The sequence below is a fragment of the Tamandua tetradactyla genome, chromosome 3, assembly GCF_023851605.1.
Source record: "Tamandua tetradactyla isolate mTamTet1 chromosome 3, mTamTet1.pri, whole genome shotgun sequence".
Taxonomy (NCBI): domain Eukaryota; kingdom Metazoa; phylum Chordata; class Mammalia; order Pilosa; family Myrmecophagidae; genus Tamandua; species Tamandua tetradactyla.
In genome coordinates this window covers 77,460,190-77,475,356 of record NC_135329.1, presented here as the reverse complement: position 1 = coordinate 77,475,356, position 15,167 = coordinate 77,460,190, and the positions used below count along the sequence as shown (strand labels likewise).

The 15,167-nt window shown below is 37.0% G+C and overlaps 1 protein-coding gene across 4 annotated transcripts in view; it reads left to right on the top strand.

The window, feature by feature from the left end:
* The window catches only part of LOC143677393 (uncharacterized), a 192,512-nt gene that overhangs the window by 10,310 nt on the left and 167,035 nt on the right, over window positions 1–15,167 (top strand). For 2 of the 4 annotated variants that reach the window (XM_077153266.1, XM_077153264.1), the window contains exons 1-2: window positions 2,360–2,823; window positions 5,868–5,932. In XM_077153266.1, the coding sequence (XP_077009381.1) occupies window positions 5,901–5,932 (32 nt within the window). In that variant the 5' untranslated portion in view covers window positions 2,360–2,823; window positions 5,868–5,900. Of the gene's footprint in view, window positions 1–2,359; window positions 2,824–5,867; window positions 5,933–15,167 lie in introns of those variants that run through there. The other 2 variants (XR_013172587.1, XM_077153265.1) reach the window with 1 other exon arrangement.

Here is a 15,167-nt window from a genome sequence, read left to right as displayed (position 1 = left end):
GTTCAAGATGCTGGAATGCAATATTCCAGAAATGGATTGGCTTTAATAAAGGGGATTAATTAAGTCACAAGTTTATTCTGTGTTGGTTTGAAATGATGTATGTACCCTAGAAAAGCCATGTTTTAATCCTAATCCCATTTTGTAAAGGCAGCCACTTCTTCTAATCCCTGTTCAGTATTATGTGTTTGAAATGTAATGAGATCATCTCCCTGGAGATGTGATTTAATGAAGAGTGGTTGTTAAACTGAATTAGGTAGAGGTGTGTCTCCACCCATTTGGGTGAGTTTTGATTAGTTTCTGAAGTCCTATAGAAGAGGAAACATTTTAGAGAGTGGGAGATTCAGAGAGAGCAGAGCAGAACGACATAGCCATGAGAATCAGAGTCCACCAGCCAGCAACCTTTGGAGATGAAGATGGAAAATGTCTCCTTGGCAGCTTCATGAAACAAGAAGCCAGGAGAAGAAGCTAGCAGATGATGCTGTGTTTGCCATGTACCCTTCCAGATGAGAGAGGAACGTGCACCATGTTCAACATGTGCCTTTCCAGATGAGAGAGAAACTCTGACTGTGTTCACCATGTACCTTCTCACTTGAGAGAGAAACCCTGAACTTCATCAGCCTTCTTGAACCAAGGTATCTTTCCCTGGATGACTTAGATTGTACATTCCTATGGACTTGTTTTAATTGGGACATTTTCTTAGCCTTGGAACTGTAAACTAGCATATGATTAAATTCCCCTTTTTAAAAGTCATTCCATTTATGGTGTATTGTATTCCAGCAGCTAGCAAACTGGAAGTTCTAAGACCATAAAAATGTCACAACTAAGGCATCCAAGAAAGATCTTTAAAAAAATTTTTTTTATTAATTTTTAAATTAAAAAAATATACAAGAAAGAAACAAAAGCATTCTTAACACATGATCACTCTGTTCTACATTTATATCAGTAATTCACAATATCATCACATAGTTGCACATTCATCATCATGATCATTTCTTAGAACATTTGCATCAATTCAGAAAAAGAAATAAAAAGACAACAGAAAAAGAGATAAAACAAAAACAGAAAAAAATTATATATACCATGCCCCTTACCCCTCCCTTTCATTGATCACTAGCATTTCAAACTAAATTTATTTTAACATTTGTTCCCCCTGTTATTTATTTTTATTCTATATGGTCTACTCATCTACTGACAAGGTAGATAAAGGAGCATCAGACACAGGGTTTTCACAGTCACACAGTCACATTGTGAAAGCTGTATCATTATGCAATCATCATCAAGAAACATGGCTACTGGAACACAGCTCTACATTTTCAGGCAGTTCCCTCCCCCCTCTCCATTACATCTGGAATAACAAGGTGTTATTTACTTAATGTGTAAGAATAACCTCCAGGATAACCTTCTGACTCTGTTTGGAATCTCTCAGCCATTGACACTTTGTCTCATTTCACTCTTCCCCCTTTTGGTGGAGAAGGTTTTCTCAATCCCTTGATGCTGAGTCTCAGCTCATTCTAGGATTTCTGTCCCACATTGCCAGGAAGGTCCACACCCCTGGGAGTCATGTCCCATGTAGACAGGGGGAGGGTGGTGAGTTTGCTTGTGCATTGGCTGGAGAGAGAGGCCACATCTGAGTAACAGAAGAGGTTGTCTTGGGGGTGACTGCTCGGCCTAATTTTAAGTAGGCTTGACCTATCATGGGGTTAAGTTTCATATGAACAAACCCCAAGACTAGGGGCTCAGCCTATAGCTTTGATTGTCCCCACTGCTTGTGAGAATATCAAGAATTCACCTTGGGGAGGTTGAATTTTCCCTCCTTCTCACCATTTCCTGAAGGGAACTTTGCAAATACTCAGGAAAGATATTTTGATTCCAAAGAATGGCCAAATGGCAGCTGAGATTTCTTGTCAGCTGGGAAGGCCTATGGCTGGCACCTGAGGTTCTTGCTCTGGTTTGTTTCTTTGTTTCTGTTTCTAGTGGCTCCCTCTCTGAGCATCTGTGGGCCCTCACTTAGCTACTCTGTATCAGCTTTCTCCAGGTTCTGGCTTGCTTAGCATCTCATGGAAAGGTACAGGGCAAACCTTGCTGGGTTGTGGTTTCTAACATCTCTCCAAGCATCTCTGTTGGCACTCTAAGCATCTCTGTTGACATTCCACGCATCTCCAAGTGTCTGTGTCGGAGTTTTTACTCAAATATTTCCCTGTGCCGGCTCTTTTAAGGACTCTAGTAAATTAAGACCCAACTTAAATAGGTGGGGCCAAACCTCCATGGAAATAATCTAATCAAAAGGTCACACCCACGGTTGAGTAGACCACATCACCATGGAAACAACCGAATCAAAATGTTCTACCCAAACAGTAGGTCTGCCCCTGCACAGTAAGATTAGAATTAATAGAATATGGCTTTTCTGGGGTACAGAACAGATTATAACCAGCCCAGGGGGAGACTAGTGACAACAGTGGCTTGGACCAAGTGATAGTAGTAGGTGTGGTGAAGTGATCAGATTGTGGATGTATTTAGAAAGTACAACTATGAGGACTTCCTGGTGGATTGAATGTTGGGTGAAAGAACTCATACATCCTATATCCCTTACCCCTCCGTCTCATTACCACTAGTATTTGTAATCTACCCCATTTTTTAAAACCCCTAATCCCCCTCTGTTACTTATATTTGTCCTTATATTTTTTACTCATCTGTCCATACCCTGGATAAAAGGAACATCAGATACAAGATTTTCACAATCACATGGTCATATTGTAAAAGCTATATAGTTATACAGTCCTCTTCAAGAATCAAGGCTACTAGAATACAGTTCAACAGTTTCAGGTACTTCCTTCTAGACAGTTCAACAGTTTCAGGTACTTCCTTCTAGCCACTCCAATATACTGTAAACTAAGAATGGATAGCTATATAATGTATAAGAATAACCTCTAAGATAACTTCTTGACTGTGATTGAAATCTGTCAGCCTCTGAGACTTTATCTCATTCCTCTCTTCCTGCTTTTGGTCGGAAGTCTTTCTCAATCCCATGATTTTGTCCTAGCTTATCCCTGAGAATCATGTTTCATGTAGTTAGGGAGATTTATACTCCTGGGAGTCATGACCCACTAGGGGAAAGGGCAGTGAGTTCACTTGCTGAGTTGTCTTAGAGAGAAAGGTCACTCCTGAGCAAGAAAAGAGGGTTTCTGGTGATGACTCTTAGGCATTATTATAAGTAGGCTTAGCCTATCCTTTGCAGGAATAAGCTTTATCAGGGTGAGCCCAAACATCGAGGGCTCGGTCTGTTGAACTGGTTCTCCCCACTGCTTGTGAGAATATCAGAAATTCCCCAGATGGGGAAGTTGAATATCTCCTCCTTTCTCATCAGCCCCCCAAGGGGACTATGCAAATATTTGTTTATTCTCTGCTCAGAAGAGAGGAATTCTTGACAGTGAGTATTAACAACTCTTTAAGGAGAGAAATGAGGCAGTAGCTATATTGGGGAGGTGGAGCAAGAATTTTTTTTCTTCTTCTAAGAGATAGAAAATAACAGCATGATTATATGATGATGAAAATGATCCGGTGAAAAGGAATGAGTACATTATTCTTATATTCCATGATCAGCTCATATATACTGTTAACTTTTTTGCCCCTCCTTTACTTTGCCACACTTGCCTGGCAATACCTTGAACTTGATGAAATCCAACACTTCTACTACTAGGTGCTTGCTCTTTCTGTTACACCCCATACTGTAGTGAGCACAAACTGTCACAGCAGGGAGAAGATTTTCCCTTTGCTCTGTGGAGCTCTGGCCTTAGACTTGAGCAATAAAAAAGTCAGCAAAAAGTGGACTCTGAGGCTATACATGAGAGAAAGTGGCTTAGTCTCAAGATGATGGGATTGAGAACTGACTTTTTTTCTAAAGGACTTTAAATCCCCGAAAGCAGATTCATTTGGGTTTGTCAGTTTATTTAGTGGAGAGTTCTCTGAATGTTTTCCCCAGGTTAGATGTTTGTCTGTTTGAGCATTTTCCACAGTGATGGGGTATAGAGGTATTGAGGCCATAGGAAGTTATTTGGAATTATAAAATGTGTTGGCTCTGTTTCTCAGTCTCTTCCTTCATGCTTTCACATTTCTGAGTCCTGACCTTCCTGGGTTTCTTCTGTGCTGAGTGGCTCCCCTTCTCCTTACTTTTAATGAAGTTCCTTATAATCTCCTCCTCCCCTCCTTAGATTTCTATTTTGCCACTATGAAGCTAAACATAATATTCCTTCTTTACTATCTACTTTAAATCAGTTCAGGGAGGGAGGGGAGAGAAATGCCTGTGTTATCCTGAGTGAGCTGGATGTTTGAATTATTTCTTATATCCTGAAATAAGGTTTCCTATGATATAGTGTACTGAATGTTAATATTTTCAAGTGTGTCAACTGTAAAAAATTAACAGTGAAAGATTCATGAGATATGCTCTTAATGTAGCTTTAGAAATCGTCACACCAGTAAAATGACTTGCTGGCAGCAATACTTTTGAAAGCACATAGGACTTTTCCCCCTTTGGATATATAATGATTCTAAATTACTTTGGAAATTGGGACTTAGTTTTGGCTTTGAAGTAATTTTTTTTAAAAAAAAGTCAAGTGAAAAAAGAATAGTAACATTTAAAATTTCTCATTTAAAACTGTAAAAACAGTTCATGTGCTTTTTACACGTAAACCTGAATATGTTTACTTTTTAAAAAATTGAGGTGATAGGAAAAATGAAAAAGGATCATGGGTGTATTTTGTAAAAGTAAAAAAAATACAAAAAAACTTTGTATTTGAAGAAAAATCCAGAACATCTGTATCTTCTAATTCTGTTAAGTATAAGAATTTGAAGTCTGCTCTTTTGCACCTCTTTTGTCCTTTAAATATACTATTACTAAATATTGTATGGTTTTTTGATTAGTTTGTTGGATTGGCAGTAATTTTTCACTTTTAGTGATGTCATAAAATTCTCCTTCGGTAATCATTGATATATAAAATTAAAAGATATTCAAAGGTGTTTTTGTTTAATAGTTGCAAAGTTAATCTGAAAAATTATAAACATTTTGTGAATTAAGATTTAAGATTATTTTAAAATGTAGAATGTGTACTTTTTAAAGATGAAAGCTGTTTGATTGAAAATGTACATTAAGTGCATTAAATAAGAAAATTTTATATGAGCTTTTTACTTTGTCTAAACAATTTATTATGCATTTAAAATGTTCTCCTATATAATAGTCATACATACTTTCAAGTATTAGACTACTATTTGAATGGTGGACAGTAAGTACACTAATCAGTCATAGGATGCTTTAGTGGGTTTAGTATTTTAAAAGTATACTACCAGAGAAAAGGAAGGATAGTTTGAATTGTCTCAAAAGACATGTTCACACTATATTGTAAACTGTGTTATGTTAGTTATCTGCATTTTTGTAACTCTAGGATTTTGATAACATTTCACGTGCTGATTTTAGTTACACGTTACATATTTAAGTGTTCTGCCAGAAGCACATACAATTGAAATGTTCTCTTTTGGTTTCCAGGCTTATCTTGTGTTGCCGATAATCAAGAACTTTCAGTTGTATGGCTTTTTTTTTTAAGTTGCAACAAAATGTATACATAACAGGGCAGGCCATAGTGGCTCAGTGGCAGGGTTCTCACCTGCCATGCCAGAGACCTGGGTTCAATTCCCAGTTCCTGCCCATGCAAAAAAAAAAAAGTGAATGTAACGAAATTTGCCATTTTAAGATTTGTTAAGTGTAAAGTTCATTATCATTAATTATATTCACTAGTTGCATGGCTTCTATGACATTTAATGTATTAAAAGCAATTGCATAAGTGTTTAATGTTTTTATGTTAACATTTTTCTTTTAGGTTATCTGCAATGGTGAGATGAAGTAACTTAAGATGAGCAAATTAAAAGTGATACCAGAGAAAAGGTACTGTGTATATGTATAAATTACAGGATGTATAACAATATGTGCAAATTATAGAAATGATACATGAAATGATTATTTGAAAGTCATTAGTTAAAAATATTATTTGTGCTTAAATAATAGTGTATTTGTATTAATTTTTTTTAATGTTTAACTTTTCAGTTAAAACAGGAATCATCAAACTGTGACCCAGTGACCAAATCTAACCCAGTTCCTATTTTAGTGTGGCCCATGAGTTAAGAATGATTTTTACATTTTTAAATGCTTGCAAAAACCAAAAGAATAGTATTTTTGACACATGAAGATTGCATGAAATTCAAATTTCAGGGTATATCAGGTTTTATTATTTATAAGAAAATCAAAATAAAGGAAAGATATAGCCATATTTATCCATTTACATGTTCTCTGTCTGCTTTTGCACTGCAGCAGCTGAGTTGAACAGTCGTGACAGAGATTGTATGGCCTACAGTGCCTAAAATATGTATTGTGTGGCCCTTTGCAGAAAAATTTTCCTGATCCCTGAGTTAAAGCACCTTATATAATCTCTGTTAAAGCTTGTAAGTGCTAAAAATATGTCTTAAGATTGGTATTACTTTGGGCCCTTTCACTTAAAATGGCAGACAGATTTTATTGATTCCATTTTGGAGTTTTGCTAGGTATATATGCTTGAACAGATTGCTTAACCTTGTTAATCCTCAGTTTTGTCAACTGTAAAATAAGTTTAATGATAATGCTGTGTTGACAAAGTTGCAAAGAATAAATAATGCCTGGCCAACCCACTAAATCATAACTTATTAATCAAAAAATGAAAGTTTCTGCTTATAGTAGTATTTTATTTTTGCTTATGTATATGCAACTCTGCATTTATAGATATGCTTCAAATCTGTTTTATAATGAGATGTATACACACAGTTTATTTAGATAAGACTTTTTTTAATTGTTAGATGTTTCAATTTGCTAAATCTGCCAGAATGATGGATTGGCTTTTACAAAGGTGATTTATTAGGTTACAGATTTACAGTTCTAAGTATGTGAAGATATCCAAATTAGAGCATCAATATGAGGATACCTTCACTCAAAAGCCGATGGCATCAGGGTTTCTCTGTCACATGGGAAGGCACATGGTAATCTCTGCTGGCCTTTCTCTCCTGGCTGTTTTTCAGAATGGCTCTCTTAGTTCCTATGGGTCTTTCTGGCCTGAATTGGGATATTTTCCCTTTCTAAGCATCTGTGGGCCGTCTTTTAGCTTCTCTGGGGCAAACTCTGGGTTTCATCTTTTTAGTAGTTTGTTTCTTCAAAGGTCAGCCCTGAGTGCTCTCTCTGTTTTTTGACTTCTATTCTATTCATAGAGGATTCCAGTAAAAGCATTAAGACCCACCTTGAATTGGGTGGGTCACATCTCTATGGAAACAGTCTAATCAGAAGTTTCCCCCTACCATAGGTCTGCACCCACAAGATTGGATTAGAAGAACAGCTTTTCTAGGTTACATAACAATTTCAAACCAGCAAATTAGGTTTTCCATTTTTTATGTATACATTATGTATGTAATGCATATAATACATTGTAACAAATTTTGCATGTCCAAATACAAATATTGTTCAAACAGATTTTATTGTCCAAGCACTTGTGTTATTTCTTTTTTTCTACATGGGCAGGCACTGGGAATCGAACCCGGGTCCTCGGGCATGGCAGGCAAGCATTCTTACCTGCTGAGCCACCGTGGCCCGCCCTGTGTTATTTCTTTATGAAAGGAAATAGGCATTGTTTTGGGTTATAAAAGAGTACTACCCTTATTTTTCAGTTTAAGTCAAACAAGTAACGCTGTTCTTATCGATTCAAGTTTCTAGGTAATTGTTTATAAGAATATAAAGTCTCTTATAGTTTGAAAACTTCTGGCTCCTAAGATCAGTTTTAATTTTTTCCTCCTGAAGTAGATTTCTTTGGAAATTTGTTATATGTTTTTGTTGTTTTGGACTGACTAAATTGTGATCACCGCAGATAACCTTCTAGAGGAAATTATAATTTCTAGTAATACTTATGACATGCTTCTGTGAAGAAAGGTGAATACAATAAAGTGTACTTAGATAGGAAAGGGTCAAAATCTTTCTTTTCCCTTTTTATCATCTGGCAATCATTACTGATTGTGTTTGAGAACTCACGAAAATGTCTTTGAGGGTTCTGAGGAGGGAAAAAAATAATACTTCTAGGTATTGTCTTAAAGTTTTTTTTCCCTGTAATCAGATTTGATCAATGCACAACATTTATTGTGTACTTTGCATGTCTTCAGAGGCTTCTGTAGATGCACTTTCTGAGTTATTTCTTGTTTTGTCTTTCTTAGGTTTGTTTCACAGCCATGAAGTATATTAAATGCCTTTTATGTAGTAGCTTGATACTAAATATGTGAGAATAGAAAAGAAGCTTAAATATAACTGTACAATGCTTTGCAGAAAATGAGTGTTCAGTGTGTTTTAAAAAATTTTAACAAGCCCTAATCTGTTTTTCTAATGTTTTTATTGAGAAATCTTCACACACATACATTCCATACATGATGTACAATCAGTGATTCAAAACATCATCATGTAATTGTGTATTTATCACCATGATCATTTTTTAGAACATTTGCATCACTCCAGAAAAATAAATAAAAAGAAAAAAAAAGAGAAAACTCATACATACGGTTACTAGTTAGCTAGCTGTTGGAATGTGGTATACTAGAAATAGAACAGCTTTATAAAGGGGAATTTAATAAGTTGCTAGTTTACAGTTCTAAGGCTGTGCAATTGTCCAAATTAAAACAAGTCTATAGAAATGTCCAATCGAAGGCATCCAGGGAAAGATACCTTGGTTCAAAAAGGCTGATGATGTTTAGTCTTTCTTTTTCAGCTGGAAGGGCACATAGCAAACATGGTAGCATCTGCTAGCTTTCTTTCCAGGCATCTTATTTCATGAAGCTCCCTGGGAGGCGTTTTCCTTCTTCATCTCCAAAGGTTGCTGGCTGGTGGACTCTGTCATTTTCTTGTCCTTCTGTCATGGTTCTGTGGCTCTCTCCTCATTCTCAAAAGGAACTCTCCAAAATGCCTATTCTTTTGTAGGAGTCCAGTAAACTAATTAAGACCCAGGTAGACTGGGTGGAGACATGTCTCCATCTACTCAAGTTAATACCCACAGTTCATTGAGTCACATCTCCATTGAGATAACCTAATCAAGTGCCCAGCCTATAGTACTCTATAGGAATTAGAGGAAACCATTGTTCCCACAAGATTGATTAGTATTGAAACATGGATTTTCTAGGGTACATGAATCCTTTCAAACCGGCACACATGCCATACACTTTACCCCTCTCTCTCATTGACTACTAGTATTTCCATCTACCCAATTTATTTTACCGTTTGTCCCCCACTGTTATTTACTTATTTATTTTTTAATCCATATTTTTTTTACTCATCTGTCCATACCCCGGATAAAAGGAACATCATACACAAGGTTTTCACAATTACACAGTCACATTGTAAACATTATATTATTATACAATCATCTTCAAGAATCAAGGCTACTGGAACATAGCTCAACAATGTCAAGTACTTCTTGCTAGCCACTCCAATTCACCATAAACTGAAAAGGGATATCTGTATAATGCATAAGTATAACCTCCGGGATAACCTCTTGACTTTGAGATCTCTCAGCCACTGAAACTTTATTTTGTCTCATTTTCTAACCCCCTTGTTCTTGCTTACAAGCTGCTGGAATGTGATATAGCAGAAACAGAATGGCTTTTAAAAAGGGGAATTTATTAAGTTGCAAGTTTAAGGTCTAAGCCTGTGAAGATATCCAAATTAAAGGCAAGGCTATGAAAATGTCCATTAAGGCACCAACAAGATATTACTTTGACTCAGGAAAGACCTGTGTACTTTTGGGTTTCTCTCTCACCTGGAATGGTACATGGCAAAGTCTGCTAGTTTTCTCTCCCTGCTTCTTGTTTCATGAAGCTCCCCCAGGGCTGTTTTCCTTCTTCATCTCCAGATGTCTCTAGCTGGGCTCCTGTGGCTCTCTACCTTTTTCCAAGAAGATTCCCACTTAAATGGCTCCAGTAAGCAGCCCCATCTTGAATGAGTGGAGACGCATCTCCATGGAAACCATCTAATCAAAAGTTACGACCTGAAATGTGACCTCACATACAGTATAAAACACACACACACACACACACACAAAAAAAAAACCAACCAAACAAACAAACAAACAAGAAACAGTTACCACCCACAGATGGGTTGGTCATATCTGCATGGAAACAATCATGATCTGCTCTCCCAGCAATATTGAATGAGGATTAAATAACTTGGATTTTCTGGGGTTCAGAACAGATTCATGCACACCCCTCTTGGTCAAGAAGACTTTCTCAATCCCTTAATGCTGGGTCCCAGCTCATCCCAAGATTACTATCCCATGTTACCAGGGAGATTTATACCCCTGGGAGTCATGTCCCATGTAGGAGAGAGGGGAGTGAGTTCACCTGCAGAGTTGGTTTAGAGAGGCCACATCTGAGCAGCAAAAGGGGTTCTCTGGGATTGACTCTTAGGCCTAATTTTAAGTAGACTTAGCCTATCCTTTGCAGAAATAATTTTGATAACAGCAAACCCCAAGATTGAGGACTCAGCCTATTGATTTGGTTATCTCCATTAGTTGCAAGAATATCAGAAATTCTCCAGTTGGGGAAGTTGAATATTTCCTCCTTCTTTCCCATTCCCCCAAGAGGACTTTGCAAATACTTCTTTACTCACTGCCCTAAGTATTCTGAGATTTACTGGGGCATCACACTACCATAGACAAACCAACAAAATCTCACACCATATTCAAGATTCCATGTTCTTCTGGTGTTCACCTAAGCTGAACATACAAGTTAAGAAATGTGCTACACAAAATATAAATTTTGCACCCAATAAATATCTCTCCCTCTACTCTCACACAGAAGTTGAAGTTTTAAAATATGTGCTGTATGTTGGTTTGCTAGCTCCTGAAATGTGATATACTAGAAATGGAACGACTTTGGTAAAGGGGAATTTAATTTAAAAGTTACAAATGTACAGTTCTAAGGAAGTGATTGTCAAAACTAAGGCATCCAGGGAAAATACCTTAATTCAAGGAAGGCTGATGCATCCACAACACCTCTGTCAGCTGGAAAGGTACATTGGTCTGTTGCTGTTGGGCTCCAGTGCTTTCAACCCCTCATTTTACTTCTCTGGGACTGGCTTTTATCTCTTGCTTCCCTTGACTTTCTCCAGGTTCTGGCTTGCTTAACATTTCATGGCTGTGTCTGCTGGGCTCCAGGCATCTCCAGACATCCTTGTCTTTGTTCTCCATGTGTCAGCATCTATGTCAGCTCTCCTGTGAAGTTTCTGTCAGCTCTGAGGCTTCTGTCCTTTCTCTAGGCTCTGTCCTTTTTAGCATTTCTGTTGTTTTCACTCTCCAAAATGTTTCTTCTTTTAAAGGATTCCAGTAAGCCCACCTGGAATGGGTGGAGTCCATCTCCACTTAATAAAAGTTAATACCCATAATTGAGTGTGCCACATCTCCCCACAGAAAGTCTAATCAAATTTCCAACCTACAGTACTAAACAGGGATTAAAAGAAATGGCTGCTCCCTTAAGATTGGATCAGGATTAAAACATGGCTTTAATACTTTCAAACTGCCACAGATGATAACATTCTCTATCTTGTATTCTGATATACCTTAGTCCTGTCCTAATCAGCTTCATTCATTTCTCCAAGTCTGATCACTTTTTCAGCTTTTTTTGACCATTCCTATGTGGGGTACTGCTGATTTTTAAAGCTTCAGAGCTCTAACTCTGAGTCGCAGGTGTCACGTAAATGCCCAGAGTTTCTGGGAATGACCATGATAAGCTGTGTTCTTAACTTCAATTCTCCAGGTTCACACATTAATGTTATTTCATCTTAGTGGGACAATACATATTTGTCCTTTTGTTTCTGGCTAATTTCACTCAGGATAATGTCCTCAAGGTTCATCCACATTGTTACATGCTTCATGACTTTATTTTCTTATAGCTGTGTAATATTCCATAGTATGTAAATACCGCAGCTTGTTTAGCCACTCATCTGTTGATGGACATTTGGGCTGTTTCCATCTTGGCATTTGTAAATAATTCTGCTCTAAGCATTGGTGTGCAGTTGTCCTTTTGTTTTGTTGCCCTCACGTCCTCTTAATAGATACCTACCAATGGTATTGCTGGATCATATGGCAATTCTATAGTTAGCTTCCTCAGGAACCACCAAACTGCCTTCAAGAGCGGTTGGACCATGTTACATTTCCCATCAACAGGTGGACCAAATCCTCTTTCTCCACATCCTCTCCAGCATTTGTCATTTTCTGTTTTTTTTTTTTTTTGATAATGATCATTCTAATGGGTTTGATATGATATTTCATTGTGGTTTTGATTTTTATTTCCCTATTTGCCAGTGAAGTTGAGCATCTTTTCCTGTACCTTTTAGCCATTGGTATTTCCTCTACTAAGAAGTTCATGTCTTTTGCATATTTTTTATTGTGTTATTCATCTTTGTTTTTCAGTTGAATAATCTCTTTATGTATTCTGGATACTAAATCCTTATCTAATATGTAGTTTCCAAATATTGTTTCCCATTGAGTAGCTGCCTTTTTACTCTCTTTACAATGTTCTTTGATGCATAGAAGTGTTCAGTTTTGAGGAGTTCCCATGTGTGTTTCTTTTTTTCAGTGCTGATGCTTTGGGTTAAGGTCTAAAAAAACCACCTTCTATTACAAGATTTATAAGATATTTCTCTACAGTTTCTTCTACAAGTTTTTTGGTCTTAGCTATAATGTTCAGGTGTTTGATCCATTTTGAGTTTGAGGGTATGTAATATGGATCCTGTTTCTTCTTTTGCCTATGGATATCTGGTTCTCCAAGCACCATATATTGAAAAGGCTGCTCTGTCCCAGGTGGGTTTTTTTGACTGCCTTATCAAAGTTCATTTGTGTATAGGTGAGAAGGGTCTATATCTGAAGACTATTCGATTCCGTGGTCAGTGTATCTATCTGTATGCCAGTACCATGCTTTTATTATTTTTTTTACTTTCTTTTTTTCATGTTTTATTCAGTTTATACCCATAGCCATCACTTTTTTTTAATTATGAATAATGAAGAAGCATACAAACATTCTTGATATGCAAACATTCATGACATGGTTACAATCAGTGGCTCACAGTATCATCATATGGTTGTGTATTCATCACCATGATCATTTTTTTGAACATTTGCATCCCTCCAGCAAAAGAAAGAAAAATGAAAAAACTCATACATGCCATACCCCTTACCACTCCCTGTTATTGACCATTAGTATTTCAATCTACTCAATTTATTTTAACATTTGTTCTCTGTATTATTGATTTCTTATCTGTATATTTTACTCATCTGTCCATACCATAGATAAAAGGATCATCAGACACAAGGTTTTCACAATCAGTCACATTGTGAAAGCTATAGCATTATATAATCATTTCAAGAAACATGGCTACTGGAACACAGCTCTACAGTTTTAAGCACTTCCCTCTATCCACTTTAATACACCACAAACTAAAAAGGTGATATTTATATAATGTGTAAGTATAACCTCCAGGATAACCTCTTGGCTCTGTTTGAAATCTCTCATCCACTGACACTTTATTTTGTCTCATTTTTCTCTTCCCCTTTATGGTTGAGGTTTTCTCAATCCCTTGATGCTGAGTTCCAGCTCATTCTAAAGGATTTCTGTGCCCCATTGCCAGGGAGGTTTACTACCTTGAGAATCATGTCCCATGTAGAAAGGAGGAGGGCAGTGAGTTCGCTTGCCATGTTGGCTGGGAGAAAGGAACAGGCTACATCTGAGCAACAAAAGAGGTTCTTTGTGGGGGGCATGTCTCTTAGGCCTAATTTTAAGTAGGCTTACCCTATCTTTTGCAGGGATAAATTTCATAGGGACAAACCCCAAGATTGAGGTTGATTTGGTTATCCCCACTTCTTGAGAGAACATCAGGAATTCTCTAAATGGGGGAGTTTAATTTTTCCCCTTTTCTTCCCATATCCCCAAGGGGACTTTGCTAATACTTCTTTATTCATGATTTAAATTACTCTTTGTTTTATTGGGGCTTCACACTAACCTGGACAAACCTACAAGAAATCATGCCCTATTCAAGGTTCCATGTACTTATGGTGTTCAATTAAACTGTCCATATAAGTTACATTAGGAAATGCACTAGTCAAAATATAAATTTTCTACCAAATAAACATTTCTTGCTTTTGTCTCATGCAGAAGTTTTAAAATATGAATGACTATCTATTTTCAGCACCCTGCAATATTGACATTCCTTTGTTTTTCCTTATGCAAAAACATTTTTGAATTTGTACATTTAGTCACTATTATTGTACACTAGCCATTCCTAGATTGCACCATCTCAGTCTTTATTGTCTATCTTTCCCTCTGGTTTCTTATGTGCCCCCAGCCCTCCTCCTCCCTCTATCATTCTCACTTTCAACTTCATTTAGTGTACTTACATTATTCTGCTGCAATCAGGTAGTATTATGCTATCCATTTCTGAATTTTTACAGTCAGTCCTGTTGCATAATCTGCATCTCTTCACCTCCAGTTACCCAATATCTATCCTATTTCTATCTCCTGATGACCTTTGTTCTTAAGTGAAATTCTCCATGTTCATTCATTAATGTTAATTCATATCAGTGAGCTAACATTAATGTTAGTTCATATCAGTATTTGTCCTTTTGTTTCTGGCTAATTTCACTCAGCATAACATCCTCAAGTTCCAGCCACATTGTTACATGCTTCATGACCTTTTTCTCCCTTACAGTTACATAGTATTCCATTGTATGCATATTTCACAACTTGTTTAGCCACTCATCTGTTGATGGACATTTGGGCTGTTTCCATCTCTTGACAATTATAAATAATGGTGCTATAAACATTGGTGTGCAGATGTCCGTTTGTGTCCTTGCCCTCGTGTCTTCTTAATAGATACCTACCAATGGTATTGCTGTATCTTATGGCACTTCTATACTTAAGTTTCCTGAGGAACCACCAAACTGCCTTCCACGGTGGTTGTAACATTTTACATTCCCACCAACAGTGGATAAGTATGCCTCTTTCTTCACATCCTCTTTAGTACTTGTCATTTTCTGTTTTATTGATAATGGCCATTCCTGTAGGTGTGAGATGATATC